This window comes from Spermophilus citellus (assembly GCF_964194105.1).
Source record: "Spermophilus citellus genome assembly, chromosome: 2".
Classification (NCBI taxonomy): domain Eukaryota; kingdom Metazoa; phylum Chordata; class Mammalia; order Rodentia; family Sciuridae; genus Spermophilus; species Spermophilus citellus.
In genome coordinates, this window is record NC_138183.1 from 192,065,006 (window position 1) to 192,085,914 (window position 20,909).

At 36.6% G+C, this 20,909-nt stretch overlaps 1 protein-coding gene across 3 annotated transcripts in view; it reads right to left on the minus strand.

Annotated features, from left to right (window-relative positions):
* The window catches only part of UVRAG (UV radiation resistance associated), a 320,231-nt gene that overhangs the window by 269,654 nt on the left and 29,668 nt on the right, over positions 1-20,909 (minus strand). For all 3 annotated transcript variants that reach the window (XR_014017941.1, XM_081260421.1, XM_081260422.1), the window contains exon 3: positions 16,018-16,052. Coding sequence is in view for 2 of the 3 variants with exons in the window: in XM_081260421.1 (XP_081116547.1) it covers positions 16,018-16,052 (35 nt within the window). In the remaining variant the exon portion in view is untranslated. The remainder of the gene's footprint in view (positions 1-16,017; positions 16,053-20,909) is intronic.

The window sequence follows — 20,909 nt, forward strand, 5'->3', positions numbered from 1 at the left end:
GTACTCTACTGGAAGAAGACCTAATCAGTTTGGGGTAAAAACTATTTAAAGCTAGGTCAAGACCAGAGAACACAGCTTAAGATTCCTTTGGAAAAAGTGATCCATTTTCTCAACCAATATGAATCATGCTTTGTAAATAGAGAATAAAAACATTTTGTTCATTTTTACTACTGTTGTAATTATTACAAGAAAGGAATGAGCAATGAGTGCCATGTGTGCCCTAATGTCCTTAGGGCTGACTGCCCTTCTCTATGCTCCCAAGGATCCTGAGACTAGATCACTTTCTTAAAGGACTTGCCATGATACATCACCTTGATTTTCTTGTCTGCCTTCCCCTCAGTAAAGGGGAAATTTCTATCAGTATATTTGACCTCCACAGTACCTGGTACCTTGTAACTGTAAGTTCTGTATGTCAGGCTCCATACTACCAAAGTGACTATATATTTTTATTAAACCTTCACAAAATTTAAGAATCCTGTAAGTAGACAGCATTACTCAATTTTTCAGAGGAAAACTGATGCTAGGAAATATTTTAAAACTTGTCTTAGGTCAAACAGTTGGTCATATCTGGAGCTGGAAGACATAAAGATGTTAGATAACTTTTGTACAGGAGGTGGGCCATGTTGCTGGATACCACTTCACATAAGAGCAAATAGGCTTTATGTCCCAGGCAGCCCCCGAAGGGCAAGTGACATATAATCGGTGTTCCTCATGATAACCCTGAGTCCTTGAGAAAAGGCTAAATAAAAAGCTAAAAAGGGAAGACGAAGGAAACCAAAGGTGATATGGATATGAAAAATTCAAATATGAACATTTTACTTAACTGGAATTCAACAGACCACCAATTCCATGTCTTGAAGAGTCCAAAACTGAAAGCATGAAAGAAGAAAAATATCTCAAAAATCTAAAACTAAAGTCTCAAAATTTGTACAAAATCTGTTTATTCTTCATTGGCATTATTTGGCATGTTTTTCCAGAAGAGACATTTGATAAAAAAGAACATCCCAACTGCCAATAAACACTTGAAAATATGCTCAACTAGAACTGACCATAAGGAAGAATAAGTTAAAGTCACAAGATAATACAATAATACCAGAAGGAAAAAAATACCAGAAGGGCTAGAAGAGAATACAACACGAGGATACACAGTACCTAAAAACTTCCCACTACTGGTAGGAATATAACTGGCACAAAACTTTGGAAACTATTCCACCGTGTCTACTGAAGTAACCTGTTACAGCTCAGCACACACACTCCTAAATGCATGCCACAGAGAAATACATACCTATGTTCATCAAAAGATATGTTCCTTACAATAAATGAACTACTACATGTGACAACATGGATGAATCTCATAAATATTATGCTGAGCAGAAGAGCATGTGTCACATAAAGGTTCAAAACCAGGCAGAACTACTCTATGAGGAGGGTGATACTTTTACGAGGCGGTAGTGACCAGGAGAACACAGGAGGAATTGGTTATGTTTTTATTTTTTCTTTCTATTCTATTGTTACTGGGAATTGAACCCAGGGGGACTTCAGCACTAATCTACATCTCCAGTCCTTTTTATTTTTTGAGACAAGGTCATGCTAAATTGCTCACTAAGTTGCTCATACAAATTGCATAAAGATTTTCAACAGTTCAAGAATTTTTTTTTGGGGGGGGGGGCTATTGAGGATTGAACCCAGGTGTGCTTAACCTCTGAACCATATACCAGCCCTTTTTGTATTTTATTTAGAGACCGGGTCTTGCTGAGTTGCTTAGGGCCTTGCTAAATTGCTGAGGCTGGCTTTGGACTCATAACCCTCCTGCCTTAGCCTCCATAGCCACTGGGATTATAGGCGTGCACCCAACTTAGTCCAATAAATTTTTGTTTCCTTTTATTTCTGCTGGGGATCAAACTCAGGGCCTTGTGTATGCCAGGTAAGCAATAAACTTTTTCCCTTGCCTTATTCATCTCTCCACAGTCTTTCTGTCCCAATTTAGAAATTACTTATTGTGAACCTTTCCTAATTTCTCTCTCCAAACGATGGTGAATAACACTCCTACATGTTTTCATTGTATCCTGTTGTTCCTGGTACTATAATTGCATCCTAGACTCCCTCCAAATTATGTGGTTAACCAGACAAAAGTTGGACAACTTTGATGATGCAGTTTAACACAGGGTAACATAATCTGCCATAAGCAAACACACACACACACACACACACACACACACACACACATTAAATGCTAATTCATTCAGCCACAATTCACCTGAAACATAAACTGGGTTTAAGAATCACTCAAGCCAATAACTTAAAAAGGGCTGTTCAGTTCCCTACCCCAAAAAATTTTAAAAACAATTCAGTCACAATTTCAATCAAACTTGTGGTTCTACTAAACTGTCACATTTTCCCTAAAAATACATGCTCTAAAACTTGTTTATTTAATTATAAGTCTCACCGAGCTCTATCAGACCTCCAGCCAACATTTAATCAGATGAAGGAAGTATGATATTAAGAGAGGCTATGATTACAGCAGGCCTCTTGAACATCAGTTTTACCAGTCACTTGGGTCATGTGACTTAGATCAAGGTCCTCAGCTTGTTTCCTTAACTATACTACAGGAATCTCTCTTACCTTAAAACATTGTTAAAGTTAGAAATAACTTATATAACATACCTAACATGCTATTTAAATCACAGATGGGGAGGAAGATGGTGGCGAATAGAGTGTGACACCCCCATGTACCCCGTCACTGCACAGGTGATTAGCGAGTTTAGAAAGGCCAGAAGCTATTTTGTTAGGAATGTCCAGCAAAATTGGGGTGCACTGAAACCTAGAGGAAGAATTTCAACACCCGAGGATCAGTTACTGCGGCTCAATCTCGAGTGAACAGTGTGCCTGGAGATTCAGGCTGATTGATCAGCGGCCCGCCCTGCAGCTGGAGCCTGCGCTCTGACGTGACAGCAACGCAGAGAAACGGATTCTGTGGGGTCCTGCCAACTGTGCCCTCACAATGCTCCAGGCTGAGTTCTGGGTTAGAGACGGGAGAGAGAAACAGTCCAGATCTGCCCTCCACACCCGACACCCCACTGAGAAAGCCAGCGGCCACCGTATTGGGGAGATGACATCACCATCGCCAGCTTCCAACAGAAGAAACCCCATCGCAGCAAGTTCAGCGATAGAACAGGTGTGTTACATTTAGCCCTTCTCCAATACAGCGGGGAAATCCCATTTAAAATCTCTCCCCGGCTTTCCAGGGGCATGATTATCAGAGTGAGCGTGAATAGAGGCATGGGGAAAGGTAAAGGCACCTGACCTCCAACTCCCCTCTCCCACCAGCAGCGAAAAGGAAACCTGCCAGCTCTAGGAGGAGTGGCTATCGGACGGAATCGAAAGAATAGGGGGCCGGTTCCCAGTACCCACGCTCCACATCAAGGAAACTGCAGGCCCAGAGTGTAGCTTGAACTGTGGAGAGGTACCACACTGGGGAAGGCCTAGCTGGCGTGAGAAGTGAGGAAAATAGAGGCCAGGAAAAACCCTAAGTGAACTGGATTGGAGAGACACCAGGTGGGGGAGGTGGGAGCAGCCTCATATGGATTGTTTCCTACAGCCCGAGGGCAAAATCTTGGTCAAGAAAGCACAGCTCCACCTACTGAAAGCGAAGAAAATAGAAGCCTAAAAGTGCTTTTTTTTTTTAATTGTAATTTTTATTTTACTTTATTTTATTATTATTTTTATCATTTCTTATTTTTCTCTTCTATTTTTTCTCTTTCTTTCTTCTCTCCCTCTTTCTTGGTTTGCTTCCCTACCTTTTCTCTATCTTTCCTCCCAAGCATGACCACTCTGATTATGTGTAATTTACTAAATACAAATAGAAGAATATTACAAGACGGTCTATAGTCTGCCTAAGCCCTTAACTACCACCAAGTACTCCTGTCTATTCTCTTGTTAATATCCGCCTGCATTGGAGCAACCCCCCAAAGAAGCTAAGATATACTAACCTCCATACCATCATATCTCCTGACCTTAACATAAAATCCTAAGTTCAAACCTCAATTATCTATATGCCATCAAAATCTGTAGGCCTTTAATGAAACTAATGAATTTACCTTAAATCACAATTAAATCCAACATCTCTAAACATTGTCTCCCAACACAAAGAAGAGACCTTGGAGCTATACAAAACCAAAACAAATTTATAGGAGAAAACAGAAACACAGCAGTCAAACAGAGTTGGAAAGTAATGTGAGCACCATGAAAAAAACAAGGGAAAAAAGGATTACAAACAATGCAGGATAACTTAAATTTACAGGAGAACCTAGAGATATCAGAAAAATGGACAGATTAAAGAACTCAAGGCATACCTGACTCAGATGGAATGGAATCATAAAGAAGTCATTAGACAACAAGTCCAAACAATGAAAGAATACTTTGAAAATGAATTACATAAACCAGATTCAAGAAGCAAAAAATCAACTCTACCAGGAGATAGAGATTTAAAAAAAAAAATCAAACAGTAATCCTAGAAATGCAGGAAACCATAAACCAAATCAAAAACTCAAAAGAGAATATTACAAGTAGACTAGATCAAGTAGAAGTCAGAACATGAGATAATGAAGACAAAGTATATCAACTCGAAAAGAGTATAGTCAATGCAGAAAGGCTGGTAAGAAACCACAAGGAAAACATCCAAGAGATATGGGATGTCATTAAAAAAAAAAAACTTAAGAATCATTGGGATAGAGGAAGGTATAGAGGTCCAAAACAAAGGAATGAGCAATCTGTTGAATGAAATAATTTTAGAAAACTTTCCAGACATGAAAGATGGAATGGATTGCCAAACCCTGGAAGACTACAGGACCCCAAACATACAAAACTGTAATATACCAACTCCAAGACATATTATTATGAAGATATCAAACATACAGAACAAGGAGAGAATATTAAAAGCTACAAGAGAAAGGAGGCAGATTACATTCATGGGTAAACCAATTAGGTTAACGGCTGATTTTTCGTCACAGACATTGAAAGCGAGAAGATCCTGGAACAATGTATTTCAAACGCTGAAAAATAATGGATTCCAACCAAGAATATTGTATCCAGCAAAATTAAGCTTCAGGTTTGACAATGAAATTAAAATATTTCACGATAAACAAAAGTTAAAAGAATTCGCAGCCAGAAAACCAGCACTGCAAAGCATTTTGAGCAAAACACTATAAGAAGAGGAAATGAAAAACAGCACCCAAAACCAACAGTGGGAGGTAACTCAGTAAAGGGGGGAAAAATAATCAAAGAGGAAAAACAAGCCAAATTAAAATAAATAAATAAATAAACAAACAAACAAACATGACTTGAAATACAAACAAACATGACTTGAAATACAAACCATATATCAATACTAACCCTAAACGTTAATGGCTTAAACTCACCAATTAAGCGACATAAGCTAGTAACTTGGATTAAAAAAACAGATCCAACAATATGCTGCTTTCAGGAAACTCATATGATAGGAAAAGACATACACAGGCTGAAGGTGAAAGGTTCGGAAAAATCATACCACTCACATGGTCTTTGGAAGCAAGCAGGAGTGGCCATACTCATATGGAATAAAATCAACAACTTCAAACCAAAGATAATCAAAAGGGATAAAAAAGGACACTATATACTGTTAAAAAGAACCATTCACCAACAAGACATAACAATTATCAATATGTATGCACCAAATAATGGTGCTGCAACGTTCATAAAACAAACTTTCCTCAAGTTCAAGAATCAAATAGACCACAACACAATAACTATGGGTGACTTCAACACACCTCTCTCATCATTGGACAGATCCTCCAAACAAAAGTTGAATAAAGAAACTATAGAACTCAATAACACAATCAATAACCTACACTTAACCGACATATATAGAATATATCAACCATCATCAAGTGGATACACGTTTTTCTCAGCAGCACATGGATCCTTCTCAAAGATAGACCATATATTATGCCATAGGGCAACCCTTAGTAAATATAAAGGTGTGGAGATTATACCATGCATCTTATCTGATCATAATGGAATGAAACTGGAAATCAATGATAAAAGAAGGAAGAAAAAATCCTGCATCACCTGGAAAATGAAGAATATGTTACTGAATGATCAATGGGTTATAGAAGACATAAAGGAGGAAATCAAAAAATTCTTAGAGATAAACAACAATACAGACACAACATATCAGAATCTATGGGACACAATGAAAGCAGTTTTAAGAGGGAAATTCATTGCCTGGAGTTCATTCCTCAAAAAAAGAAAAAACCAACAAATAAATGAGCTCACACTTCATCTCAAAACCCTGGAAAAGGAAGAGAAAAAGAACAGCAAAGGTAGCAGAAGGCAAGAAATAATTAAAATCAGAGCGGAAATCAACGAAATTGAAACAAAAGAAACTATTGAAAAAAATGACAAAACTAAAAGTTGGTTCTTTGAAAAAATAAATAAGATAGACAGGCCCTTAGCCATGCTAACAAAGAGAAGAAGAGAGAGAACTCAAATTACTAACATACGGGATGCAAAAGGCAATATCACAACAGACACTACAGAAATACAGAAGATAATTAGAAATTATTTTGAAACCCTATAATCAATAAAATAGAAGATAGTGAAGACATCGATAAATTTCTTAAGTCATATGATTTGCCCAGATTGAGTCAGGAGGATACACACAATTTAAACAGACCAATAACAATGAAGGAAATAGAAGAAGCCACCAAAAGACTACCAACCAAGAAAAGCCCAGGACCAGATGGGTATACAGCAGAGTTTTACAAAACCTTCAAAGAAGAAATCATACCAATACTTTTCAAGTTATTTCAGGAAATAGAAAAAGAGGGAGCTCTTCCAAATTCATTCTATGAGGCTAACATCACCCTGATTCCGAAACCAGACAAAGACACTTCAAAGAAAGAAAACTACAGACCAATATCTCTAATGAACCTAGATGCAAAAATCCTCAATAAAATTCTGGCGAATCGGATACAAAAACATATCAAAAAAATTGTGCACCGTGATCAAGTAGGATTCATCCCTGGGATGCAAGGATGGTTCAACATACTGAAATCAATAAATGTTATTCACTACATCAACAGACTTAAAGATAAGAACCATATGATCATTTCGATAGACGCAGAAAAAGCATCGACAAAGTACAGCATCCCTTTATGTTCAAAACTCTAGAAAAACTAGGGATAACAGGAACTTACCTCAACATTGTAAAAGCTATCTATGCTAAGCCTCGGGCTACCATCATTCTAAATGGAGAAAAATTGAAGGCATTCCCTCTAAAATCTGGAACAAGACAGGGATGCCCTCTCTTACCACTTCTATTCAATATAGTTCTCGAAATACTGGCCAGAGCAATTAGACAGACAAAAGAAATTAAAGGCATAAAGACAGGAAAAGAAGAACTTAAATTATCACTATTTGCAGTTGACATGATCTTATACCTAGCAGACCCAAAAGGGTCTACAAAGAAACTACTACAGCTAATAAATGAATTCAGCAAAGTGGCAGGATATAAAATCAGCTCGCATAAATCAAAGGCATTCCTGTATAACAGCGACAAATCTTCTGAAATGGAAATGAGGACAACCACCCAATTCACAATATCCTCAAAAAAAAAATAAAATACTTGGGAATCAACCTAACAAAAGAGGTGAAAGACTTATACAATGAAAACTACAGAACCCTAAAGAGAGAAACAGAAGAAGACCTTAGAAGATGGAAAAATATACCCTGTTCATGGATAGGCAGAACTAACATCATCAACATGGCGACATTACCAAAAGTTCTCTATAGGTTTAATGCAATGCCAATCAAAATCCCAATGGCATTTCTTGTAGAAATAGATAAAGCAATCATGAAATTCATATGGAAAAATAAAAGACCCAGAATAGCAAAAGCAATTCTAAACAGGAAGTGTGAATCAGGCGGTATAGCGATACCAGATTTCAAACTATATTACAGAGCAATAGTGACAAAAACAGCATGGTACTGGTACCAAAACAGGCGGGTGGACCAATGGTATAGAATAGAGGACACAGAGACTAATCCACAAAGTTACAACTATCTTATATTTGATAAAGGGGCTAAAAGCATGCAATGGAGGAAGGATAGCATCTTCAACAAATGGTGTTGGGAAAACTGGAAATCCATATGCAACAAAATGAAACTGAATCCCTTTCTCTCGCCATGCACAAAAGTTAACTCAAAATGGATCAAGGAGCTTGATATCAAATCAGAGACTCTGCGTCTGATAGAAGAAAAAGTTGGCTCCAATCTACATATTGTTGGGGTCAGGCTCCAAATTCCTTAATAGGACACCCATAGCACAAGAGTTAAAAACAAGAATCAACAAATGGGACTTACTCAAACTAAAAAGTTTTTTTCTCAGCAAGAGAAACAATAAGAGAGGTAAATAGGGAGCCTACATCCTGGGAACAAATTTTTACTCCTCACACTTCAGATAGAGCCCTAATATCCAGAGTATACAAAGAACTCAAAAAATTAAACAATTAAGATAACAAATAACCCAATCAACAAATGGGCCAAGGACCTGAACAGACGCTTCTCAGAGGAGGACATACAATCAATCAACAAGTACATGAAAAAATGCTCACCATCTCTAGCAGTCAGAGAAATGCAAATCAAAACCACCCTAAGATACCATCTCACTCCAGTAAGATTGGCAGCCATTATGAAGTCAAACAACAAGTGCTGGCGAGGATGTGGGGAAAAGGGTACACTTGTTCATTGCTGGTGGGACTTCAAATTGGTGCAGCCAATTTGAAAAGCAGTATGGAGATTCCTTGGAAAGCTGGGAATGGAACCACCATTTGATCCAGCTATTCCCCTTCTCGGTCTATTCCCTAAAGACCTAAAAAGAGCATGCTACAGGGATACTGCTACATCGATGTTCATAGCAGCACAATTCACAATAGCAAGACTGTGGAACCAACCTAGATGCCCTTCAATAGATGAATGGATTAAAAAATGTGGCATTTATATATAATGGAGTATTACTCAGCACTAAAAAATGACAAAATCATGGCATTTGCAGGGAAATGGATAGCATTAGAGCAGATTATGCTAAGTGAAGCTAGCCAATCCCTAAAAAACAAATGCCAAATGTCTTCTTTGATGTAAGGAGAGCAACTAAGAACAGAGCAGGGAGGAAGAGCATGAGAAAAAGATTAACATTAAACAGGGAAAGGGAGAGAGAAGGGAAATTGCATGGAAATGGAAGGAGACCCTCATGGTTATACAAAATTACAAGAGGAAGTGAGGGGAAAGGAAAAAAAAACAAGGGAGAAAAATGAATTACAGTAGATGGGGAAGAGAGAAGGGAGGGGAGGGGAGGGGAGGGGGGATAGTAGAGGATAGGAAAGGCAGCAGAATACAATAGACACTAGTATGGCACTATGTAAAAACGTGGATGTGTAACCGACGTGATTCTGCAATCTGTACATGGGGTAAAAATGGGAGTTCATAACCCACTTGAATCAAATGTATGAAATGTGATATGTCAAGAGCTTTGTAATGTTTTGAGCAACCAATAATAAAAAAAAGAAAAGAAAAATAAATAAATAAATCAAAGATGGGAACTTACTAGCTATCCTCATTCTTAACTTCTACCATGGAATTTTAAACATTCTAATAAAGATTTAAAAATCACACAAAAAAATAAAAACTTGCTTTTGAAAAAATATTGAATGATTAACTTTATAATCGTTAAAGGTAGTGTCATATGGGTTCATTATACAATTTGTCTACACTTTTCTATAAGTACAAAGTCAATTTTGAAGAATTTAATCACATGCATTGATATTGCTCCCATCATTTCAGTTATCACTGAATCCAGTAATCCTTCAAACATATTAATTATTTAATCTCATCTTGAACCAAAAAAATAGATAATCTGGAGAGTATGTCTAGTGAAGGGAAAGGCATTAACAATAAATTAGACATTGTTAATTGTTATCTGCTAAATGTATCTAAGAGGAAATCTCAACTCTGACATTTAATTTGGAGACAAATCTCCATCTAATCTATCAAAGGCTAGTTACTCAATGCAACAGACATTTACTGGACTTCTCTGGGTAAAGCATTAGGCTTAGTACTATACCAAAAAGGAAAATAATGAGTCCTTGTCCACCAGATGTTACCAATTTTGTAATATCTATAACTGTATCCCTTCCAAAAACTCATTCTCCTGTTATCCAGTCCTTGACTACCATCTAGGATCTCTCCAGATCATTTCCTCTGCTGCCCTGATCCTCAACTACCTTGCCCCTCTTTCTCTATCAAACTTGCCTATTTCAAACCACCCCTGCTCACTCTACTCAAAATCTTAGCCATTTTCTTCCAACCTCGAGTAAACTCCTATCTTTATAATTTCCTGTTTCTTGGCCTGCAACAGTCTTCCTCCAAATATACAAAACTTGCTCCCTTACTTCTTCCAGGTTCTGCTCGATGCTTTCTTCTATGTAACAATCACAGCCACCACCCCTGCCAAATACTCCCATTATTCTGCTTTACTTTGCTCCATTACACTTATTACATCTAACATATGACCATTTATCATCAATTCTAACTTACACTTTCCTTTGCATTGTAAGATGAATTCTGGTCTTGAGAAAGAGTAAAATCAACAAGGTCCTATAATCTTTAGCCACAAGGTGGCAGTCTTCAGGAGTCACTGTATCTCCATTATAACCTTAAAAACAGCTGCATTAGTAATTAATTCTTTAAGTCAGGCATATTTTTGGCAGTACATACGCTGAGATTAATTGTCATTTAAAATATCTCTCTTGATTTCAACTGAAATCAAAAGAAATCCTATAGGTGATATCAACAATTTATACTCAAAAAAATTTTTAAATCAATTGTTCACACCAATGTAGAATAACCAGAATTCCCACAGACAGATGGTAAGAGTGTAAATGAAACAATAATTTTGGAAAATTGTTCAGTAGCTTCAGCTAATCATATGCATATTCTCAGAAATTCTACTTCTAGATACATACTGAACAGTAATGCACACGTACATCCACCTAAAGACATAGGAGAACATGTATAGTGGAGCACTCTTTGTATTAGCTCAAAACCAGAAACTAACCAAATGTCTTGTCAACAGAAAAATGGATCCTCTGTTATACTCACACAATGGAACACTATACAATACAAATCAAATACACTGTACGATATGAATTAATCTTACAATATCAAGTTGAAATATAGAAGTCAGACAGCAAAGAATATATATGACAAAATTAGTATATGGTATTAAAAATCAAAAGAGGAATACTAAGTGAGAAGAGATGAGGAAGCTTCTGCGGTACTAAAATATTCTATTTTTTGATCTGGATGCTGATTATTCGGTGTATTCCATTTGAAACATTTCATCATTATTATACTTACGATCTATAAACCCTTATACATGTGTGTTAAGAATCAATTTAAAATATTAAGTTTTTATTTAGGCAATGAACTACAGAAATGAGAGATGAGAGACATTAATTTAATATTTGAGAAGCAAATATTTATCAATGAAGAAAGAACTTCATCCAACTTCCTTATGAGACTTAAAGAAATTCCCACAAGCTGAGGAAATTAATTTATATTTTATTGCTGACATACAAATAAAGGATTCCCTAACACAAGTCAAGCAATGCAACTGAAGAAAGAAAAGACTGCTAAACATCTTAAAAGAGATGGAAAAAAATCCAAATAAGGTTACTAAAGTTAATCACAAACCTGACAAGACCATGACCCAGGCCATGTGCTTCAGTTTAATGACAAGTGTTTGTTCATTTATTTAATTTCTTTTTATTGTTGTTGAACATAAAATAATGGTGAGTTTTACAATTTGTATACACACACACACACACTATATATATATATATATATATATATATATATACACACACACACACACACACAAATATATAAGTGTACGTGTATCCAAAACCTTATTGCCAATTGTAAAAGCTCACCATTATTTTTTGTGTGTGTGTATGTGTGTGTATGTTTTATATATATGTGTGTGTGTGTATAAAACATTCTACACATACACACATGCACACACAGTACATTATACATATTTTCTTGTTTGCAAAGTCCAAGGAAAGCATAATACAATGACTATGGGAATTATAAAAATGAAGCATACAAGGTCCTTGCTTTTATGAAGATTATTATATATAAAATAAGCAAAAACAAACATGCATTATTATATGGATTTAGAATGATACCAGCAGTTCAAGAAAAGTAAAAAGTACTTTAAAAAGGGGGGGATTTCTTTCTGCTAAGAATTATAATAAAGCTTTCAGAAGCATCTCGAATTGTGTTGTCTAATATAGTAGCTAAGGGCAACATGTAGCTATTTAACTCAAATAAACTTTAAAATTCAGTTCCAAAGTAAGACTCAACCACATTTCAAGTGTTCAATGGCCACACATGGTTAAGTGCCAACTGTACTCAGTGGTACACTGAACATTACCATCATTGTAGAAAGTTTTCTTGGATAATGATAATCTGGAGCACTTAAGAGTTAAAAAGGGGCCCAGAATAAGGACAGTTTATACAAACGTTGAGAGAAAATACTCTTATTAATTACTTTTAATACTTTCGAGTTCATTTTTCCATGTCTCCTTTGACATCAGAGTGGCAAAACAAGCTACTCTGGTTTGAGAATCAAGCTCAGGATATAAACCTAGGAAAAAAGTCTAAAAGTTACACGAGTGAAAAAGAATAATTATAAGTTCATCAGTGTCCAACTAAGTTTACCTATGCCTTTCTAGAAATAAAGTATTAAACTCTTCACCTAATCTTCTGATACTTAATTGAGGATGTGAGGTTTTAGGATATTAATACATAGGGGTGAGTCAATAAATTTGTACTTTGGAAGAATTATTTTATTCAAGAAATGTTTGCTACGCATCTTCTAAATGCCAAGTACAATAGTAATCATCAGAGATAAAAGCATTGAAACCACTAACTCTACCCAGCAAGTATCACAAAATAGCTGAAGATTTAAAAAATCCTAAACAGGGCCGGGTGTGATGGTGCAGGCCTATAATCTCAGCAGCTCGGGAGGCTGAGACAGGAGGATCAGGAGTTCAAAGCCAGCCTCATCAAAAAGCGAGGCACTAAGCAATTCAGTGAGACTCTGTCTCTAAATAAAATACAAAAAATAGGGCAGGGGTTGTGGCTCAGTGGTGTAGCACTCGCCTAGCACGTACAAGGCCCTGGGTTCGATCCTCAGCACCACATAAAAATAAATAAAGGTATTGTGTCCAACTAAAACTAAAAAATAAATTAAAAAAAAAATAGGGCTGGGGATGTGGCTCAGTGGTCAAGTGCCCCTGAGTTAAATTCCCAGTACCACCCCACTCCCCAAAAAAATCCTAAACAGGAAAGAAATGGAATGGAAGGGAACAATGTGCTGTCCCTGGCTTATCCTGGGTATTGTTGACTACTGCAGGATTCAATGCCCATTAAACTGAACCAATCACAACAATTTAGAAGAAAAGTAAGAAAGAAGAATTCCTTCAGAAAGAAAAAATAAAAATTTTGTAAAAATTTTTTAGATGTTGATGGACTTTTATTTTACTCATTTATTTATATGTAGTGCTGAGAATTGAACCCAGTGCCTCACACTTGCTAGGCAAGTGCTCTACCACTGAGCCACAGCCACAGCCCAAAAGAATAAAATGTACTGAACCTATATTAAGATATAAAAGCAAACAAGAGTCCTGGCCAAAAATATAATTCCAAAGAGTACCCTTAAAATAAATATCAACAAATCAACATTTATTGAACAACTACCCAACAGAATAAGTACACTGGGAACACGGGACAAACAATGGCAGGCTTGGACCTCCAGAAGCTTTCACCTACTTTGGGAGAATGCTCATAAACAATTACAATGCAAGCAAATGTTATAAAGACTATACTCAGGAAACAATTACTATTCACAACAAACTGAGATGAAAGGGACTCTTAGTCTGATTCACTCCTTTGTCTTGGATCCATTCTATAATATCCTTCAAGTATTCAGGCTACATGTACCAGGAAGGCAGTTGTCACAACTTCACACACAGTTTCAAAGCAACTGAATATAGAAACGAAAAGGAGTTCAAAATAGAAGTTAACAATCAGAGAGATGATGTTTAGAAACAAGAATTTGGAAATCAAATGAATATCAAATAAATATAATACTAATGAGGTAGAACAATATACCAACATACCACTTGGTATAGGATCAATTATGACACAAATCCAGGAGAAAAAGCCGTGGGCTACACTAAGCCACTCCCAACTACAGAAATGTCTGGCCATGGGAAAAGGTATAGAAGAAATCAACAAAGCAAAATTCTACCCTATCTGGGCCTGAATCACCCCTAGGTCTCCACTGCAAAACTATCTCTATCCACCTGAGCCAAGTCAGGAAAAATTAATAATTTATTCTACATTAAGCATGGCAAGAGGCATTTATCATATGTCATTTAACATTTATAGAACCAGAGCTTCAGACTTCTCCAGAGACAGGCTCAAGGAACCTCTCTGCCCTAGGATCCAAATCTGTTATGATATTTTAGAGACATTTAGGAGACAGCTTGAGGAGGAACAAAGAGCAATAGAGTCCTAAAGACAGTAGTCTGGATTGGGGTTCTGGTCCTGAAGTTGTGTGTCTCTGCAAAAGTCACTGGGCCTCTCTGGCTATTGATTTCTTAAGATTTATCCCATCTGCCCGACAGGCTGTTCTAAAGATGAAAATGGAGTAACATATGTACAAGGATTCTATAAATACAATGCATCACTGATATGCATTTATTCATTTAACAAGCAGTTAAGCATCTATTCTAGACTCCAGGGTTACAGTCATGAACAAGACTGGCAAGATCTTGTAGTACATGAAAGGCAGTTAATAAACTCAAACAAATAAGTGAGCAATGGTGATAAATGCTACAAAGAAAACAGGGTGATATGAAAAATAAAGTGACTAGAGTAAAGAAGGAAATGGTCACAGGCCTTGCTGAAACCTCAAAGACCTCTTCAGCCAAGCAAAGAGCTGAGGAAACAAGTGTATAAGGAACAACAGGTGAGGCATGTGTGAAGCACTGAAAGAAGGCAGGCTTGAACACAATGAGTGAAAAGAGTGTTCGGAGAGGAGACTGAGAAAGTAAACATGAGCCAAACCCAGTATGGGCTTAGACCTCTAAAAAGATGTTTTCTTTTTTCTTTCTCTACTTTTGTTTTCCCCCCTGGTACTAGGGATTGAACTCAGGGACACTTTATCATTGAAGTACATCTCCAGTTCTTTCTATTTTAAGACAGGGTCTCACTAAGTTGCTGAGACTTAGCATCAAATTTTTGAACCTCCTGCCTAAGCCTCCTGAGTTGCTGGAATTACAGGCATGCATCACTTCACCTAGCCCTAAAAGGATATTTTCACTATCAAAAAGCTCTTCTTTTTTTTTCAATACAGTGTAATAAATGAAGCATTTATGCAAATATCCAGCATATACATTATCAAACATAGGTCACCTCCAACTTTGTAACTGAGCAATGCCACAGCCAAGAAACAATATACCTTATACAAAGACCCTATGCAAAATACTCTTAAAAACCATACGAAACAAAGATAACATTTATTATGTTTGGCAAGTCAAATAATAAAAACAATCTTTATAGTAACTGAAAGTTTCAGAAAAAGAATTTGAGTTTTTAACAAAGTTTCCAATAGAAAAAAAATTAATTTAGTCAGTAAATATTTATGAAGCACCTACTATGTGCCAGGCATTTTTCTTAACAAGATAAAAGTGATGAACAAATAAGTGATAATTTAATAATAATTGATTAAAGATTTGCCAAAGTATCATAATATGAGAACTGAGCCTCAACTTATTTTACATCTCTATGTTTTCTGAGGGAGGGGTTATATAGGCTTAATCATATGTACCTGTCAGAAAGCAAACTTACCAAGGAATTCTTAATCACTTCACTTCTATAAAATTCTGGAAAAGAAGAAAAAGAACAATAAGTGATATGAAAGAAAATAAGCTAATTAACTAACCCTTAATCTTGTATATTTTCAAACATATATTCTAGTAAAACATTTTAAACATGTTCAAGAAATAAAGATTAAATTAAAGTGCTTTAAAGGGGAAATATCACTTTTGATGAAGGTTCAAATCTCAGGTTTAATTTAGTGATTGTTGTCTAGCTCCTTTTACCACAGATTCTAACTTGAGCCCTTAAAATCTCAAACTTTCTTCTTCCTCCCCCCGCCCCCCACTACTACTCTCTATAGCTGATTCCATTTATCCTGTTCTACTCAAACATCTCTATAAGTCAAACCAGGTGGCTCACTCCTACAATCCCAGCAATTTAAGAGGCTGAGGCAGGAGGATTGCAGGTTTGTGACCAGCCTCAGCAACTAAACAACACAGCAAGACCCTGTCTCAAAATTTAAAAAATAAAATAAAAAGGGCTGGGGGTGGGACTCAGTGGTTAAATACCCCTAGGTTCAATCCTGGGTACTTTAAAAAAAAAAGAAAAAATCTCTTATGATTATTCACTGTAGTCTTGTGGAATAAATACTGACCTAGCAACCAGGTAAACTAAACTCAATCTCCACCTCTGTCACTAACATTCTGGCTCTTTAACTTCCTTAGTCAACTTCTTGACTAAACAAATAGAGAATTAGAGTAATAATCAAAGGTCCTCTATAAACATCAAAAATTCTTGATCCTACAAACCTTCATATATGTTGGTGTTACAATACCCAAAGACAACATCAAAATACCTTAGGTTTCTGACCCAACAATGCTCCATGTTCCCTCTGCTTACTCTGCCCAAGTAATCTCAGTGCTTCTCTGCCACGGCAGAACCCATAAGGACTCCCGTATCCTTATATTGTTTCCCCAGTGTGATGTACGTCGTACTGGTACTTGAGATGATCTGAGGTGATACATAGACAAATTTTTTCCCTAATATGTTGAAATTTATGTGTCACATATTCAACCCATAACCATAAGCCCATGAGCCCCAGCACTTGTTCTGTACATCCACTCTTTCCTAAGCATGTTAAACCACTCCTGGCACAGAGGAGACACTTGGGAAATATGTTTTACTGATTAAACAATTTCACAGATTATGCTTAGACATAAGTTTTAAAATAATGAATTGGTCTTTGATCTTGCAATTTTACTTCCAAAGGTTTGTCTCACACATTCATGTGTTTTAGGAAAAACACCTTTAAAAAGATTGTTTTGTATAGCATTATTCAAAACATCCCAAAAGTTACAGTAACTTTTAACAGTTACAGAATCAAGAGATGGCAAAGCATGGCTAAAATGGCAAGTTTGGGCTGTCATACTACATGCAATCCATTTAACAAATGCTTATTAGTGCATCAAACTCACTCATAACAGGAAAAATACAAGCTTAAACTATACTGCAAAACTATTTTTCACCTATCAGACTGGCAAAAATTCAAAAATTTGCATAGTCCATTTGTGAGGCTATGGAAACAAAGGCACTCATGCAAGAAGCAATTCACATGAAGGCAATCTTGCAGTAGCTAACAAAACAAAGTGCACAATCTTTTTGTCCCAGTAAATGCACTTCTTGAAATTTACCCTACAGGTATACTAGCACACAAACAAAACAGTGTACTTACAAAGTTGTTTGATGCAATACTATAACAAAAGACTGAAACAGCCTAAATGCCCAAGAACAGGAGCCAGATACATAAATTATGGTACACATATTCAGTGTAAAATTATGTAAGGAAAAAATGAGGGAGGGTCTTTGAACCAACATGGAAAAAGCCATTTAAGACACATTAAGTGGAGTAAGTAGGGTGGTATCTTTGTGTGAACAAGAGAGGAGAAAAGAATAAGAACACTCCTATTTTTACTTGTATTTGCCCTAAAGAATCTCAGGAAAGATGAACAAAAATGAGTAAGAATAGTTATCAGGGTGAGGTGGAAAACTAGGATGATGGGAGACACATGAAAGGGAGGCTTTAATTTAAACCTTTGTATATATTTTGAACCATAGACTGAATTATCTATTCAAAAATTAAATTTAGAAAAAAAAAAAAAGATATGTATTAGCACATGCCAAGTATTGTTCCAGGTTTTAGGAACACAACAGTGAGCTAAGGTAAACTTTAAAATTTCTGCTCTCGTGGAGTTTACATTCTAGTGGAGGAGCCATATGTTACCAAATAACTGAACATACTGTATGCTGGATGAGCGTAAGTACTATGGACAAAAATAAAGCACAAAAGACAGGCAGGATAGTCACAATCTGCGAGAGGGTTAGTGGGTGATCAAGGAATTTCTCTGAGAAACAAGAGGAATAAAGACCTGCAGAAAGGTGAAAGGCTAGTAATGTGGCTACCTGGAGGAAAGAGCTTGGGGCAAATAAACAGCAAGGTCAGGAGGGCAGGAGAGGAACACGAGGCAGCAGAGGGTCAAATCATGAGCCTTCAAGGAAACCGCACGAGTTTTTGGCTTTTATTCTGAATAAAGGAGGAAGCCACTGGAGGAATTTGAGGAGAATGTCACAATCTGATTTTCATTTTAATAGAATCTTAGTTGAGAACAGACTGAGGGGGAGACACAGACAGACAAACCTGTTACAAGAACACTTCAACAATTCAGGCAAGAGATGATGGTTTGGAGATTGCAAGAATCGATCTGATTATGGCAACATATTAATAATAACAGCGAAAAGTACTTGTTAACAAATTGGATGTGGGATATAACAGAAAGATGACAATCCAGGATGATTCCAAGGTTTTTAGCAAGGAAATGGAGTTGCCATTTTTCTAATAGAAGAATGAATTCAGGATTAGAACATCAGAAATTCATTTCTGAACATACCACTTGTTACAGTTTGGATCTGGAATGCCCCCCCCCCCAAGGCTCATGTGTTGAAGGGTTGGTGACCAATGCAGCAATGTTCAGAGGTGGGGCTTTTGGGAAGTGATTGAGGGCTCTGACCTCTTCAATGAATTAATCCACTGATGAATTTATAGTTGAAAAGACTACTGGGAGATGGCGGAAACTGGAGGAGGTGGGACCTAGCTGAAGGTCATTGGGAATTACATCTTGCCTCCCCACCCCTCCACATCCACCTCTGCTTCTTGGCCATCACAGAGTGAAGAACATTGTTCCAACATTCTCTCCTGACCATGATGTTCTGCCTTACCACAAGTTCACAGAAATAAAGCCAACTATGAACTGAAATCTCTGAAACATAAGCAAAAATAAATCTTTCCTCCTTTAAGTGGTTTATCTCAGGTATTTGGTCACAGCAATGGAAAGGTGACACCAAGGTTAAGTTACCACTAGACTTCAAAGGGGGTTGTACAACTGGATATAGGAGTATGAGTTCAGAGGAAAGGTCAATAGATCATATTTAAATATGAAACTTGGATGAGATCATCAAATTAGATTGTATTGAGTTCTTCTTCAGATGTATTGCAGCTAGTTGGTATTCCAGGAGAAGACAGACACAGATATTTCACAACTGAGAAAATAACTGAATGAAAAACAAATTTGATGTTATAAAAATTTCAACTTTATGAGAGAAACAAAATTAGAACCTAGTTCCCCATCCATACAACAGGCTTTATTCTATGGGGATATAACAATTGGTATTTGATGGGAACTACCTTAACTGAAAATCTCCTACCAGCACTAAAAAGATATCAAAAGTCAAAAAATTTCACACATATGTTCTTGAGACCTGCTAAAATAAAAGAATACTTAGAAACCAGCATTTCAGATATTCTTCCAATAAAAAAATTTCTTGTAAAACTAAGAAATGATACCACTAAATAGGTAGTACAAGTAGTTCAGTGAGAAGAGCCAACTGACCTTTCATCATAGTCATTTTACATCAAGGACCATATAATGATCATGAAATATTCATGTTTGTCATGACAGGTCCAATAAGATAAGGTGACCTGCCAAGTATGGTGGCACATGCCTGTAATCCCAGCAGCTCGGGAAGATGAGGCAAGAGGACAGAGAGTTCAAAGCCAGCCTCAGCAATTTAGCAAGGCCCTAAGCAACTCAGCAAGACCTTGTCTCTAAATAAAACATAAAAAGGGCTGGAGATTGTGGCTCAGACAGTGCCTCTGGGCTCAATCCCTGGTACAAAAAAAAAAAAAAGATAAGGTGACATTCACTAGGATTACTGAGAGAAAGCTTTACAAAGCCCAACAAAACTCATGAAGAGATTTCATTCAACCATGAGATTTCAGAGCAGAAGGAAGTCACAGAAATCCTCAGTTCTCTCATTTTAAGGATAAATTAAGTGAGGCTCATAAGGCTTCCAAGTGAGTGAAAGACTCAGTACTATTACGAGGCCTTGGAATTCCCTGTGATTTTTTCACCACCTGTTCCCTAAACATGTTCATGATCATTTCGTTGAGATAACTTCAAAAAACAGCCTATGATAACATGTAAGTTCAAGATGTACTCTAAGCCAAAAAGAGGGAAAAAAAGTCATTTTGCTTTCATCTTTACATCATGGTCAACCAGTTCCATGACTAGTCTCTTTTTAGAAACTATTATGATTAATATTACAAATTTAATAATTGCTATCATTTTCCAAATTCCTAAAATGTGCTTAGTACTATTAGTTACTAGTATCAGAAGTAAAAGTGGAACAAGGACACAGTTTTAACAGCATAAGCAAGGACTGACTATACAAAAAAACATCAAAAATTAAAAATACTCCAATACTGTCTTATATCACTAGTGACAGAACCAATTAGTGAGCAGCTAACTAAATGTACTAAGGTCTACAAAAATGCCTTCACCTTAACCCACATATTGACCAAACTGTTA